Raw genomic sequence first — 16699 nt, 5'->3', positions numbered from 1 at the left:
TCTGTTGACTGCTTCTGTGAGATGGCAGTTTTTAGCACTTACAACCAATGTCAGACACAAACTGTTAATCTGTGTCCACCTACAGAGAATTCCAAACTCTCAAAATTCCATATTGAGTCCAGTTGTAATCCTTTGAAGTTAATAAGCAACATGTAGCCTAAACCACTTCTCATCTTGAAGAGGACAAAGGGCAGTTGCATTTTCAAATTTTTCCACCGTTGTAATAACTGTTCTCCTCCCATCAATGCAAAAAAGGTTAGCAGAGCTACCCTTCCACTGGTCCTCCCTATATTCCTCTCCAGCTTTCCTTCAATTCCTAGCACTGTCTAGAAGGTGAAGAAACCAGTTTAAAGTAATAAACATTTCTGTAATTCATCTGCCAAAAAATATGACTGTCTTCAAGCACGAATTAAGCTTTGACTCTTCCAGAGGTGCTAGGTCATCTCAGTTTGTGCTCCTTGACCCTGATCCACGAGGCTCTTTCTTTCCTTTTCACAGCTTTCTAATAAACCTCTGAAGCAGCCAGTTCTTCAATGGACTGAAATGACTTTGCTTACACCTATCCTTGTCTTTGTGACGTCCGTTCTAATTCAGGCAATGCACAAAATAAAATAATCAGCAAAATAACCCAAAAAGGCTTATGATAACTCAGCAGAGTCAATGACCCACATAACAGACACATCATGTTTTCAAAAGTTTTCTACTCATAAATACAAACCACAAAATCCTCAATATTCTGCCATAGAGTACAGCAGGCATAATAATGCCAATAAACATCTTCTTTTCAGGAAAGTCAAGGGAAGAGATAACAGAGTTAAGTATATATATATATATGTCAATGTTTTTATGACACTGCTACTTCGTCAAGAAAGTAAACATACCTTATTTTTGGTATGAAGAAATTTACCCCATTCTTCAGCATCTACCTCTGAAAACAAAAATAGATATATGAGAAAGAAGTAGATGTTTCACTAACATTTTTCCAAGGCCCGTTCATTGAAAAATGCAAGATTTTCTTTTTCAAGCAGCAAAAGAAAAATTAGTTAGCTTTCTCTAAAAGTTCACAGTTAGATGTTAAATAGCTCAGTATAAATAGATTTATGATTCTGTCTATTGAAACACTGCACCTTGCTACTGTCTAATTTGTCTCACACAAGGTCCACCTTCCTACATATGACTGAGCCCATCACCTATCCTGCAATCCTTCAGAAATGGTCTTGTTCACTAAGTATCAGCTTGTAACAGTAAACAAAAGAATTATCAAGCTAGCTTTTAGCATCTTTTTTTTTAAACCATGCAAGTGAGACCAAATCACAGCTGAAAGAAAAAGTTAGAAAAATCTGTAGGACTAAAAGCAAGCAAACAGAAAATACATAAGAATTCTGCATAAGGAAGAAGCCTTAGGAGAACATGTCTCTTCCCAAATCTGTCAAGGACCAAACATCTTCACTCTTGTCAGTCACCACCGAGGTCCAGAATTACTTGGGGACTATGCAAGAGCAATCCCAGAAACTGTAAAGGAGGTTTTGCTCAATTCCTCCTTTGTAGCACAGGCAGCAGTTTGAGTCACACTGCAAGATATTCACACTTTCACTATTAGGTTTCCAAGTATTAGAGGCAAGTTCCATTTCCAATTTTTAGTTTGGGGTCATTTCCTCTGTGCTCCCTGACACAGCAATCTGCTCCACAAGAACAGTCTACAAGAAATGTGGCCTTTTGGCAAACAGATGGTTTACCTACAATCTAGGTACAATCAAGTAATCTTCCAAAACATTTTTTTCACTTAAGTTGAAATTTAAGAAAATTGATCACCAAAGATTTTTTTCTTAAGGATTTGGGAATTAAAAGTGCAGGAAGTTCTATGAAGCAGCAACGGCACAGAAGAAAAGCAAAAATCATCTCATTCTAATGCAACAAGGTCAGAAAACTGAAAATCAATCAAATCACAAGACTCAGCAAAATAATCACCACAGTAGCTGAAGTGTAAAAGGAAAAGTGTAATCAACAATCATGTGGCATGAAATGTATGTAATTAGTGTACATAAGCATGCACTTCAGGTGTAGGGAGAAAAAGCAAGTGGATATAAAGGCAACCTTTAGCAAGGTGTCTTGGATTTTTCCATGTAGCAGGGTCTGCAGTTAAAGAGAAACAGCATTGAATGATGTTTAACATTTTTAATCATATTTAATATAGCATTTTACTCACTTTCAGTACCAGATTCTATTAAAAAGAGCACAGACAGATGTGCGTGCTATTCCAGTATTGATGGGAGTATGTAACATATTAGCAATCTGCACAGAAATAAGACCTTAACTAAACACATAAATGATGCCTATCAATCAGACATTCTAAACAACAAAGTTTACTTGATGATGACTATTATTGCCATTAACCTAATTCCAACAGGTTAAAGTATTTTCTTATCTGAACACAGACAACAGCACCATTGGGCTCCTCAAAGCTGAACTTCTCGGCCAAAATACATTTTGCATCATTTACTCATGGCAAGAGCCAGAAAGAGTAAACAAACATTTATAACGTCACTGGAAGTAGCATTACTGGATGGGAAGGAAATCTGATGCTGTGCATCAATATTTTTAAGACTCAATTACAGAATAACATCAGTTCTGAGACAGATTTAAGAAGAGACAGCATATGCATTACCTTCTCAACTTTTAATTTTTTCAAAGTATTAATGGAAAATTCATTACCAAAAAAACCTAACTTCTTTTTGAGGGGTTGGTGAATTTACAACTTTATTTTCCAGTGATCTCTGCACAACACCCTGAAAGTGCAAGCAGCAAAGCAAACTGATGAAGATATTTTTGGTTTGTGCCTGTTTGGTACAAAATTTAGCATGACAATAATCAGCTCATCTGTTTGAAAAACTTAGTTCATCTGGAGAATTGATGTCTTGCTCAGCCAAAGGTGTGGGTACCATCAATAGAAATATGATTTTGATGGACTGGATCTGTTAAGGAAAAATTTTTAAAACCAAACTTGCATCCCTACTGTTCTGCAGGCACATGAGCTATGAAGAAAACATCATTAAGAAAAAGCTTTTGTTTATATTGGTTGGTAAATAGGCAAAATGACACACCAGTTTGCAAAATAAGTGCAAAATTAAAGGGTTCCTCCGTTCCAGTTTATTTAACAGGTTTTATTCACTGTTCAGAGGAAATAAAGTAAAATGCACACAGAGGAAGAAAATACAGCATGTTTAGTATTATACTGCTCATCTCCTCTTGAAAATTTGATCTAAGGGAGTAAAGAGATGCCTAAAGCCATAAAAAAATATACAGCAAGATACTGCCACTGTTACATTTGAAAGATATGGACCAAACACTTTCTGATTATGTTCCCTCCCTGGGAGATAATTTCCTTCTCAGACACTTAAATCATTCTCTTTCTGTTGGCATGGGAATTTGCAGCCAGGTACTAGGCTTAGTTCTATGGATAAATATTTTTTTTTTAGTATAACCTATAAGCTTCTTAAAATAAATATTTAGAAGACACACTTGGGTCAGAGACACTGCATTTTAACTTGCCAACACCTATGGAAAAGTTTCCCAATAGATCTGATTTAATGGAAAGGAGTTTTTTAGGAAAGGAGGAAGGATTTGCATTTCTCTAAATGTAACAATGCTCAAGACAAGGAGAAAGTGTTTTAATTAGCCTACATTCAGCAACCCACTGTTCTGGTTTCCACATAGGATGTTTTTTTATCACCTATTTAACTGGTAAATCAGTCTTCTCTCAGTTATGCTACTTTTCGGAAGCTTTTCAGGCTATAGCTTCAGAAGACTTAAATCATCTGATTATATAAAAGATTAAATGCTAGATAAAGGTGTGAAGAAATGGCACTTTGGTCATGATGAAATCCAGTATTACACATTCTAAAAAATTACTAAAACAGCAGCTATTAAGAACAAACAGATCCTGCTTTTCAAAAAACCCTATCACATCTCATGAATAAAGCAAGAGTCTATATTTTTCTGGTCTTCCTTATCTAGTAGTAAGACCTGAAAACCTTAACTAATACACAGGAAAAGCACAAATATTACTTTATTTTTCCTAGGAGTGCCCTCCACCAAATTGTACTTATTATGTCCTACTCTATAACACTCCTTTAAGAAGCTCAATAAAATCCAAAGATTACTGACTTCAGTTATTCATGGATCTCCTCTCCCTTTCTAAAGCAATAGAAATGTTATTCATTTCCAGTGGGAGAAGCTGCTGGGAGTCATTAAAGGCCACCACCACAGAGGATTTCCTGCAGCATGGCAATGAGAATTTCCCAAATACTAATTGTTGTACCATTTTTCCCATCCTTGACAACAACTAGACTGCAAGCACTTGTGAGAGAAAGCTCTTTTTCTCTTGCACTTCTACAAAGCCAAGCCCAGTGAAGCAGGTCACACTGTTTAGGAGTTAGGGGTAAGAGATTCCTATCTGAAGTAGAGAGAAAAAGGCTAACAAAACAGTGTTGTTTTATCAAGCAGTGGATCTGTATTAATTATTCCTGTGTTCTGTATCAATTCTGTCCAGAATTTGAACGATGTTCAGTTTCCTATCTTGGAACAAACAAAAAAAATGAACTAATACATTAGTACTTGGCCACTGGCATGTTCTCTCTTATTTTCCATTTCTGAACTACCATTGTAGGTCTTCACTGCAAGGCCACCTTAATAATTCACAAGACCATGCCCAGTTCTCTGATAAGTGCTGCTTCTCTTGCAATTTGATCAGAGAACACCACAGTGTGTTCACATCAAATACACCATATGTGCTGAATCACTAGAGGCCAACAGTAAAGAGCAAAAGCATGATGAGAACATTTCCTTCACATTTAATTATACACATTCTCTGTAGAATATACAAATCAGCCTGTTATAAAAATACAGAATTTCACATTTAATAGAAAATTTATCTTTGGTATTTTCTGACTCTCTTGATTTACTGCAGTGATCACAGTACAAGGGTATCATTTGTCCCTTCCTAAGTGAAAAGCACAGCAGTCAAAAGTGCTTTGTGTTAGAAACTGGGAAGCTTTCTGGATGCCAACACTCCAACAGAGGTAAAATTAAAGCTTGTAAGAACCATAGAGTAGTAGCTATTTTGAAATGGCTGTGTTAATATATAATATCAGTAGAGCAAGCATTAGGATGGATACAGATGACAATCACAAAACAGAAGTCAAAAGAGAAGAGAGAGTTGTATAAAACTATCTGTGTGCACAGAGAGTTCAATGCCAGCATTCAGAAAGGAGCATGCCAAGACTGATAACTCTCTTGTCCAGAATTCAACCTGTAAGGAAGAAATCCCTCATCTGGATAAAATCCTTTTCTGCAAGACTATTTCCCTCTGGGAAATCCCAAATCCATATTCAACCCTACCTCAACACAAATAAAATTACCTCTAAAAATAGACCTCTAATGGCACTTATTACAGCATTACACAGCACAGCCAGGATAAGAGGTTGTTAGCTTTTTTCTTTCCCAGCTACTTGATCCTATCTTCTCAGATGTAACACCACAATCTGAACATATGCTAAACCAGATCAGTGACAACACCATTTAGACTACAATTTGCCTGAATTTTGGAGAGACATTTCAAACTCACTTGATAAATCATAACTTCTGTTCTTATCAGATCTCTATTCTTATCAAAAAAAGCCCACATCTCTCTCAGAAGAACAAGATGAGATTATAACATTTACATCTTACTTATTGTTTTGCCGAAAAACATCTAAATGGGCATCATAAGTAATAACTTAGCCCAACATCCCTATGAACTTTAAATTTAAAATCCAAATCCCCAAATCAAATGCAACCTAAAATAAAAAGGCTCTGACTTGACTCAGAATATTCCAATTACAAAACCTCCTTTTACACCTGTGAAGTTGCAAAGAAGAACATATTAATATTTTACCCTACAACTCAGAATCCAAGCATTCTGAGAAGTTCTAGGAATACAAACTATACAGTGCACAGTACAAATAATATAAAACTGCATTTAAAGATATCAAATGTGCAATTTCTAAAAGTTGCACAGAGATTGAGTTCTCCATCCTTGGAGGTTTTCAGATCCAAGCAGATAAAGACCAAAGAAACCTGGTCTTGACTTTAGAGTTGGCCCTATTTTGAGGAGATTGGACTAGAGGTCTCCTGAAATCGTTTCCAGCCTGAATTATCCCTACAATTTCTCTCATGGTTTGCATGGTAATTGTTAGGAACCCTGTAATTAAGACAGTAATTAAGATTGGAGCTTAAACCTTTCAAAGAGTGCAATATGAGTAACTGTCCTTCAGATATCAAAGGCCATAACTATTACAGGAAAACAAATAGTGTAAAGAACTTCTGATACCTTGACTTACTATTGGTAGGAAAAAAAAGAAGAAAAATATGAACACAATGAGAATTAATATTTATAGTCCCAAGTTTATCATGCCAACAAAAGCCTGTGCAGTTTTCAGTGTCTACATAAAAACCTAAAATTTAGCTTACAACCAGAAGGTGGATATGCCCTTGCTGCTGCCTCCTATGACCAGGAGCATTAGTTGGTATAAAATGAGCACTGAGACTCCCAAGGGACAACTGAGATCACTTTCTTGATCTGCCAAAGGATAAAATAGAAGCAGTACAAAAAATAAGCTTCAAAGTAAGCAGGTTCAGAACACTTAAAGTGCTGTGCTTGATGCACTTGGGAGTCTCTCAGTGCAGCCCAGTAGGGTGGCATCTGTAAGCTACAGAATGTGTCAATTCAATTCTGTTTGCATCTACTACAAGTCAAGTTTATTTTCATTTCTCCTCCTTCCTCTTTATTTGGAACTCACCTATTTCCTGACCTTCTAAAAACTCTCATATTCCTCACCTTCTCAATGAAACACCTTATTTATACAGCAACACAGGAGGGGATGAAAAACACACACAAGAAAATCATGTTCTCTACATCCAGACAATTATCTTTACAACAGAAATGCTTTCTTTGGCCTGTTTTTCTCAAAAAAATTACAAGAACAGAAAAGCTTAAAACATTAACGGTATTTTGAATACCCAAAAGATTTTGACTTCATGACATTTGCTAAATGGAAAAAACAGATATGGCAACAGCTGTGTTTTCTTCCAAGCAAATTTTAAAAAGCATCCTAGAGTTTTAAGATTATAGCAACTGGTTTTTCATTTAAAAGGACAAGAAAGACTTGAATTCTCATTCCAAGAAGGCGAAACACTTCTTGGATCACACTTACCATTTTCATCTCCAGCTCCTTTCCGACCATCCTCTGGGGAAACGTGCACCAGCTGCAGGATAAGGGGTCTCCGCGTGACAACTCCAGTACCTCGTGGGAGCAGATCTCTCCCCACAAGACTTTCCAACACAGAACTCTTTCCACTGCTCTGAAAAGTGGAATACAGCTACATTAGTTTCTGAAATATAAAAATGCTGTGATATTTTAGTTTGTTTTCTGGCCTGCAAACAGCACTCTGTTTTGTCCTCTGCTACAGAGTGCCTGAAGGAGCATATGACAGACTCCCTGCAGACACAGCACTGCCACTACACAGGCACTGAAGGACACAGGTCTGCTACAAGCCAGTAACCACCTAAACCTGCTTGAGATATTCAGAACAGGTGTCTATCTACATGGTTTGTAAGAGTCCCACAGTTTTTATTTCTTAAGGTTAAACTAACTCATAATAGGTTTCAGAAAAATATATCATCTCCTGTTTAACATTTTCGACCACAAATATCAAACTCCAAAAACATTTCTGGAAAAAAAATGCTTTTCTTTATAATGCTCAGAAAGAAATTCAATGTCTTGTACTACATCATTTTCTAATATCTTGAGGTAAAACTGCTTTGTGAACACAGGAATTTAACCCTCTGTTAGTATTTTTTAGAATTAACAAGGGCTGGCTGTACTGACACCAACAGCAGCCATTACACAAACATGTATTAATCATGTATACTTGAGTACATTAAGCTGCTACAGTGTTATATTCCTTTCAGTTTGAGGTTTGGTTGGGTGAGGGGGGTTTGCTTGGGTTTTTTTATTTGGTTGGTTTGGGGGTTTTTGTTTGTTTGTTTGTTTTGGTATAAGTATTGTATCAGCTTGATAAGTACAGATATTATTTTACACCCTAAACATAGAAACAAACATTGTTTCATGGCATCCCACACACTCTCTGTATATATTTTAGCATTTACATAACAACAAACTGTAAAAAGTTGGAAAACTCTTAAAGGCTGTGAAATTACAAATACTCTATGAGAGACTTTATTTAAAACATTCTCCTGCAGGACTTTTGTATAAGATTCACAACTGGCCCAACAAGCTGCTGTGAAAACCTAGGTTTTAAAAGTGATTCCAAATAAATAGCATGCTAAAAATAAGAATAAAAAAAATATACACAGCTATGTCAACATAATACTCAATCTGGTTGAGAAGATTTTGTCTTTTTAATAATACTGTATTAAACTCTTCCAATTTTTTGCAGCTCTAAGTCTACATAGTGATACCATGAGAAAACCTGCTCCGACAATCATTGCCACCATCTAGGAAATGTTTTAGTATTAATGCAACTACCAAACAATTCTCTTGTTAAAAAACAAACAAACAAGAAAACAAAAACAAAAAAGGAAACCAACAGATGCTTCTGACAGCTGGAATGAGCATTATGTAACTGCTATAGAACCTCCGTTCAGCCTACCAGTTCTGAAGTAATAGATTTGAGACTTCAAGCAAATGCTGAGTATATAACCTAGCATAACATAAAAGAAGTGATGAATATCCTTACATCTCACAAATTTAGTGACATTCAGTGACTTTTCTAAAACTGAAAAACAGATCAGAGTTCAAGAAAGACATTACTATCAGACAGTGCATTTGTACTAGGGAAGTAAAACAGGACACGAATATATTATATGACAGCTTAAAAACCTATTGAAATAGGGCTTGTATGCAGAATGACAAAACAAATATTAAAAGGCCAAACCCCTAGAAAGCTTGAACAGCAACAAATGAAAGCTTTCTTTTATTGAAGCACTTTTTTGTATATGCATTATGGCACAGAAAAAAAAAGACCTTTTATCAAAAATATCATTCGTCTCAATAGGCAAATAACACAATGCAGATTATGTATATTTTTCAAAATAAATCTATATCACATTTGGCAGCAGTGAGATCAGTGGTCCAGAAAGATTTGGAAAAAGAACAGGGTCAAACAGAAATACAACCTTATTGAGATTTGTTTTTCTTTCAAAAGACTCCCCTAGAAAGTTATTAGTAACTTTCTTCAACTGTCCTTCTCCAAATCAACTCTGAGCACCTTCACTGCAAGCAGGTTATAACAGACCACTGGACACTGAACTCCTACCAATTAACTTAAGAACAACCTGACCAAAGCATGAACTAGTTCTGGCAGCCTCCCTGAGAGACTTCCTGTTCTGGCCCACTTCTGAAAAATTCCTGATTTTACAGATCCTGAAAAAACAAACTTCACAGAGACAAATAACAAGCTGTTTCTCAACAAACTTAATTAAAACAAGTGAAATGCCTCATCAAAAAAATGAAAGATGATAAAGGTTCATCTGCATTGGGAAAAAAACAAAGACCACCAGTGGTTTGTTTTTATTAAAAATATTTCAAACATTAAGAGGCATCTGGATATGGCACTTGGGGATACAGGTTAGGGTTGATTACACTGGGTTGATGGCTGGACTAGATGATCTTGAAGGTCTCTTCCAATCTTGATGATTATGTGGTCTCTTGAACAAGATTTTCTTAGGCATGGAAAAATGATCACTCGGTTTCAAAAGGCTGGAGATCAGACTTAGATGAAGTGGCTTCTCATGAACATATAATCCAAGCACATATGGGATAGTAACAAAGAGCTGGAATCCCCATCAAGAACCTCACCAAAAAAGGAAACCAAAATCCATGAGACAAGCTGCTGCACACTGCTGCAATTTAGTCTTTCCAAAGGAGTGGTAATGCAGGAGGCTAAAATGGGCACACCAAGCTATGTATTGAAGCAAATCCCTGTTACACAGCTCCCAGTTAATGGGATCGTTCCTTCCCTCTGGATGGGGAAGGAACGATCTGGATCCTTTGCAAACACACAAAAAGAAACATTACAGTACTCCATACATCAGGAAATTCTTTCAAATTGCATTACACTCCCAACTAAAGCAATCTGTTGATGAAATACAATTATCTAATGACGCACTTCTTAATCTGGACTCCTCAGCATCCATTACCAAGAGCTGTCTGGGAACACAGTGAGAAAAGCAGCAAACACAAAGCTGATCTTGTTCTGCCAGTGAGGGGGAAGGAAGGGACGTGGTTCTGTTAATACAAAGTGAGTTCAGCCAGTCCTTCATACAACAGATGCAAACAGACACTAACACAAATGACCAAAAATACCACAGAAATTTTAGGTGAGTCTCTAGAAGCAGCACACTTGTTTTGTCAGGTCATTGAAATGCTCATCGCAATTTTAAGCATGGACCGAAATCCATAAAGTCATTTAACAATGGGTCCAGAAAAGCATTAACAAACTGTAACCTTCAGTAGCAGATCAAGCAGATTTTCCTCTGGACTCTGATGATAACTTAAAATATCTATTAGCTGTGATATCTAGAGGAACTTAACAGTTGCTTAGAAAAAAAAAAGGGGGAGGGGAGAAAAAAGAGGAACATCTTGGGCCACTCCTTTAACCTTTGTGTCAAACTACCATGGCTGAGTGTTTTACACTCTGCTCTGTCAACCACCGTTAATCTCACAGAGAAACACCTGAGTCTGGTGGATGGCAAAACCATTTCCCCCAAAGTACTAAGATAAAAAGAGATGATGCACACAAGATTTCAGTATTTTATATCATATGTACTGTCAGAGTGCGTTGAAACCGTATCAGCATTCTCACTGTCCCTGTAACACCTGTACGTTCATCTTTGGTTTAGATTAATCTGAAGATGATGTTGACAATCAAGGATGTCACTGGGAAACAACTGCACTTATCCACCCAGACTAAAAAGCTGCAACCTGTAAGAACTGTGATCCACTCCAAATAACCAACACCTCTACTTTTAACATGAGGTTGCTTTGCTTCCCTATCCTTCATTTCTTCTTTACTCATCCCTGCATGTTTCAACTGTATGCACTTAAGTATCAAAAGCCATTTGCTCCCATCCATTACACCAATTCTTAAGAGAAAATGTGGGTTACAATCTGCTGCATTACAAACCACAGTTTTAGGAATTCAGAAGCAGCACACAGAAAGTGCATGATTTTATAACTGTCCAGCTTAGATCACAGCCAGAGATGTTACTTTCAAAAACACTTTAGGGTCGTTGACAAGTCAGATGGAAGAGACTCCATCCTAAAAATGCTGAAATAACACTATGAACAACTATTCACATCCATCCCATCCCATTTACTTCACTGGCTTTCTTATTCTATTTCCACATCCTCATTAGCATTCCTAATGAGGAATATCCTAAAGATATTTAAATTCCTATTTTAGAAGCCTTGTGCCCTATACCAAACAGAATGCAAAGATGTTTTCTCCATATCAAAAAAAGAACCCTGACCCAATCCTCTTATACCTGTAGGGACCAAGGCCTAGAAGACCCTGCTTGAGAAGACCAGGTCAAAGAAAGGATCAAGTGCCTCAGCCTTGTCCATATTTACTGCCCCTGGATCACCGGTCACAGTCAGCAGCAAGCCTGTATTTCCCTGATTTCTCTTTCCTTAACTTCTGATCCAGTGCTGGAAGTTCCTACTGCTTTTGATGCCCCTAGCAGTAACAGTGGCTTATTCCACATCATCTCTGCCTTTTGTAGGCAGGAGTTCCATATCCCTGAGCGAGCTTGTCCTCATTTCTTCCTCCAGCATGAGTGCTCTGTGCTGAGCCTAAGCCATGAGTTCCCTCAATACTGCTCTCCTTAGACCTCCACTCATTTTCCCAAGCAGGTGTATGGACTATTCCTTTGTGCTCCATGAGGCTGTGCTTAAAGGAATGCCAGATCCCTTGTGATTCACTGTCCTTTAGCTCACTGGGTCTCACCAAATAGCTCAGTAAATAAGCAAAGTCTGCTCCTACTCTTATGAAGTAAGAAGGCAAATTAACACAAGGCTCACCTGGAATCTCACTGATGCACAAGAACCATCAAATTTCTTACAGTCACATGCTTAGATTGTTGACTGTTGTATATTTCAAGTATTGATTAAAATGATAATGGACCTGAATCAGCTGCAACAAATTTCAAGCCATCTTACAAGAATCTCCTGCCTACCTTTGTCTATCTTTAGACTTCATAACATCTTTGTGGAGCCAACGCACCATACATCATCTGTGGGAAAAAAACCTTGTTGAGGAAACATGTCCAATAAGCTACCGGGAAACTTCCTAAACAAAAATTAGTTGAAAGGAGTGCAAAATTTAGCTTATTGCTTTTGAACAGGGCAAACTGATAAGTTTTTTTTACTATATCATCTAATAGGGGAAAAAAATGCAGAGAATTCCTGCAATACAACACAGACTGATTACAGGACAGCACAAGAAAAATAGAAGCAGTGATGTCAGAATTCCCTGTGACTTTTGGAGTGGCACAATGCAAACATTCAAGAATGACAGTAGGGAACTGAGGCAAGAGAGACTTCTCAATGAGACATAGTAATTCCTGAAGAGTTCTGTTAAGGAAAGCAATGCATCTGGATTTGACATCCGAGATGAAATTGTGGCAACTCTGCAGTTTCTGTCATAAAAGTATAAAAGTCCTGCTGGTAAATCCTGCTCTTGGTAATACATACATAGAGAATTTCCTAAATTTTCATTCTATCATTGGGAAATAAAAGCTAATGCACTAGTGCTGGGATCTCATCCATGGGAATATTACCTACACTGGTGCTTTTAAGTTATTTGCAGAAGCCATCCTAGAAGAGTTTAGCCTGCTACAACTAAAGAGCAGCAGTGTTTTGGGTTTTTTTTTCCTTATTTTGCAAATATGAATTATTTTGGAATAAAAGGTGAGTACACATGCAATTTCAGAGCAGTTCCACAAAGGAACTGCTTTGGTTGGAACAGCTATTACAACAAAATTTTCCTATTCAAACTAGGAATGCCCCAAGCTAGGCTGGTTCTAAACAGCTAATAAATTTAAAAATTTATTTACTAAACAGAAAAGAATGTTAAAGATATAAGCAGGCCAAATAAATTATTTTCAGACATTGTTTGAAACAAAATAACACTTCTAAAAGATGCAAAAGAGACAACAGGCTGAGCCCAACTTGAGAAAGCAGTAAAACCAGCATAATGCACTGCTCATTGTTGCAAAATGCATGCAAGATCTTGTCCAGACTACAAGACTCTTGTTCCTGCAGGGCATTCCCCATTTACTTCAACAGAGAACTCTCCTGAATAAGTCAGGGAGAGACTCGAAGGCACAGGAACTACCTCCACATAAAACAGCTAATGTACAATTAGTAAGGAATGTCAGAACTGGCACAGCTCAGTCAAAATTCTTCAGAAATCCCGCATTTACACCATATCTAACTGCAGACACGTGCCAAACAATAGCAAATAGAGCAATGATTAGCAGATGCTTTTTCCTTCAGTACATCAATTCTCAAAGCCCTCAATAATTCACTTAAGAAAAAAATGCCTCATCTAATTAGAAACAACTTACAGACTCTCACTTACATCATGGAACTGTGGTATTTGAAGATTCACTTCATTTGGAAGCCAGACATCCTGACTTCACATAGTATTGTGTCTACTGCTATATTCATGACATGTAGTAAAGTGAATCAAAATAAAGCTAACTTACATATTTGAATTTTAAAAGTTCTAAACAACAGTAGTATTAAACCCAAACCCCAAATCAACCTTCTGACTACTAAATGAACAAATCTTTTCCAAGAACTACACAGTCATTTTCTCTCCAGATTGTGGAAAAAAAAATGCTTGTGCTGTTTTAATACTCTTCCTCTCAACCTTCCTGAAAATAAGTTTTCTTTGCACTATGCCCACTAGATAACATTCAAGATTCACCTGGTCTAATTAAAATACCGGTTTTCCAAGAAAACTGCCGATCACAAGACAAACAGGACCCTTGCAGTAAAGCATCAAAACAAAACAAAGCACACAAACAAAACAAAAAAAGAGAAGCACAAGACTTCTTTATCCACATCCTTCTACAACCGTGAAATCTGTGCTGACTCCCAACTCTTCCAGAATAGCCAGGCATTTGCAAACAATAAAATAATTATCTTCTTCTCACTGGTGTTCAATAATGCTTTCATATTAAGAATCACAAAATGCTAAAATACAGGATCAAGTTATTAGACCTATCATTTTATTTTAATTCATCCCAAGTCTGCAGATGGAAACAGTGAAAATGCAACTCTTTCAATCACAGAAACCTTCATGACCCAAAACTTTCAGCTGATTAGAAACACAGGGAGCCCATCAAAGAAAAGAAACAGCAAAACACTAAATGTTGTTTTAACTACTCTATCATATCAGCAGCAACATTTAGATTACGTCTGGTAAATGTAAACAGCTAATTCATGTCAGCTTCACTTTGCTGCTTGTGTGAAACAAACAGCAGAACAGTCAGGGCATGACTTGACAAGAGCAAAGGATGGCAAAAAGGAAAACAGTTACACCCAAAACCAGAGAGTGTAAATGTTAGACAAGAAAACAAAGAAAAAAACCTAAATAAAATCAGGAAGTTTGCAAAACATTTGGGAAAAAAAACAAACTGTCCCCAGCCAGTATAGAAGTAATGCTCTGGTTACATCTTCTATTCAAATGTAGATACAAATGAGATTTTGGATCTGCTTGAATTGCCAGGAAAAATCCTTGGACAAAACAACAAAGAAAAAACCCAAAAAGAGATCAAAACAAGCTAACAAACAAAACCCCACAAAAATAAAACCAACAACCCAACAAGAGAGGAGAGAGGAAGACATGGCTGTGCTTGGCATGGGGTTTTCCTGGTTGCTTGGTGCAAACTGGAATTCCCTTCACCTCAAACTGGCTTTTTGCCAACACAATGTAAGCTACACTGAATGAGCTAAGTGGCTTAAACTTCTGTTCCCTTGCCAGGGAAAGTCACAGAAGCTTTGCAGAGTATCTGAAGTTTCAGACCAAAGTGCCAGTCTCTCTCAGATGGGATGCTTTGATAGCATCTACTGGATTCATCTCCTTGTCCCACCAGCCAGGACTGTACATTACCTTCCCATTGCTGTCAACTTCTTAACAGCCAAATTAGCATTCCAACTATTTATCTTACCAGAATATGAATTTATACGTATTCAAGTGCTCAGGCTGTGACCTCAGATCAAGAAACCTTCCATCTTGCAATAAAAAGTGGTTCAGCATTAGCATCAAACATAAATAGTAAAAAAAAAATAAAAATTAATAAATGTAAAGCTCATCTGTGAGCCAATTCCTGGGGAACATCCAAAATACTGTAAACTACACCTCCCCATTTAAAGTTTCAAAATGGCATTGACAGAAGACTGAGCAAAAAGTACTCTATAAATGTACACATGAAAGGTCACTCCAAAAATCTCACTTGTGAATTCCATCAACTGCTACATCAATTTCACTACAATGTCTCTACTTCAATTAACATTACCAAGTGCAAATAAAGCCCACAAGGTGATTTTATAATGTCAGTATTAGAAGAATTTTGCTACAAAACTGATGCTAAAGTTTGTATAAAATTACGCTGATGACTACTAAAAACCCCAAACATATTCCAAGAATTAATGGCACAAAAATATAAATAAAGACAATTCATTTTTACCTACTTCTAGGCAGATATTTTGTTGTCTGGCTGGTTTTCTTAAATGTATTCTAGATCTTATGCCCACTTTGGTAGTGTAGGCATTTAACTTTTGTGATACCACCTATCCACACAAAAAGCCATAATTAACCACATTACTTTTCTTTCCCTTGCCTCCTTTTACTGTAGTTTTAATGTGTTTGGTTGAAGCACTTCAATACCACCTTGTTATCCCTTACAAATACAGTGCACAAAGCATTTGTATAAACCAGAACACTGAGTATTACAGCATTACTGAACAAACATTTTTATATCATATTCCTAACCTGGACACTTTTTTTTTTTTTGCACTTCAGTCATACAGTTCTAAAAATGGAACTGGAATACTGAATTGGGGAAAAAATAGAACACCTATCCGGGAATGGCAGAAAAACCCTGAAACAGTGAAGAAAAATTGGCACTCTGAGTCCATTGTTCTCAGAGTTCTACCAGCACAGTCCCGTTTTCTGAAATGACCCTGCACCAGGATACAAAAATAATTTACACAGTATTTATGGGGACAATGCTAAGGAATTGTCTCACAACTGAGTGGCAGGAAAACCACTAGAAGCAAGAGAAGCCATCTAAATGTGCAAACTTTACTGAGAAACAATTTCCAATTAGCACCAAAATGTATCTAGAAAGAGGAAAAATTAAAGCATTTCAATTGTCCAGGGCACAAAGGAGGTGGGAAATGAATCCCAGACAACAGAGGTGGGGAGAAGGGAACATGGGAAACAGAAAATATTCAGAGTTGAATTAAGGCTTATAAACAACTTCTAGTTCTACACACTCTAGAAAATAAGAATTAACTTAATGCACAGAATGAGAAGCAAAGCCATAAGCACAAAAACCCAAAAGGGT

General features: G+C 36.9%; 1 protein-coding gene across 5 annotated transcripts in view; it reads right to left on the bottom strand.

Moving 5' to 3' along the window:
• The window catches only part of DNM1L (dynamin 1 like), a 35487-nt gene that overhangs the window by 16767 nt on the left and 2021 nt on the right, over window positions 1–16699 (bottom strand). For 3 of the 5 annotated variants that reach the window (XM_015628140.1, XM_015628143.1, XM_015628145.1), the window contains exons 2-4: window positions 7251–7398; window positions 2095–2133; window positions 882–928 (exon numbers count right to left, since the gene is read on the bottom strand). In XM_015628140.1, the coding sequence (XP_015483626.1) occupies window positions 882–928; window positions 2095–2133; window positions 7251–7398 (234 nt within the window). The remainder of the gene's footprint in view (window positions 1–881; window positions 929–2094; window positions 2134–7250; window positions 7399–16699) is intronic. The other 2 variants (XM_015628141.2, XM_015628144.2) reach the window with 1 other exon arrangement.

This window comes from Parus major, chromosome 1A (assembly GCF_001522545.3).
Source record: "Parus major isolate Abel chromosome 1A, Parus_major1.1, whole genome shotgun sequence".
NCBI lineage: Eukaryota > Metazoa > Chordata > Aves > Passeriformes > Paridae > Parus > Parus major.
The sequence above is the reverse complement of the archived record's forward strand: the minus strand, read 5'-3'. Positions and strand labels throughout refer to the sequence as shown.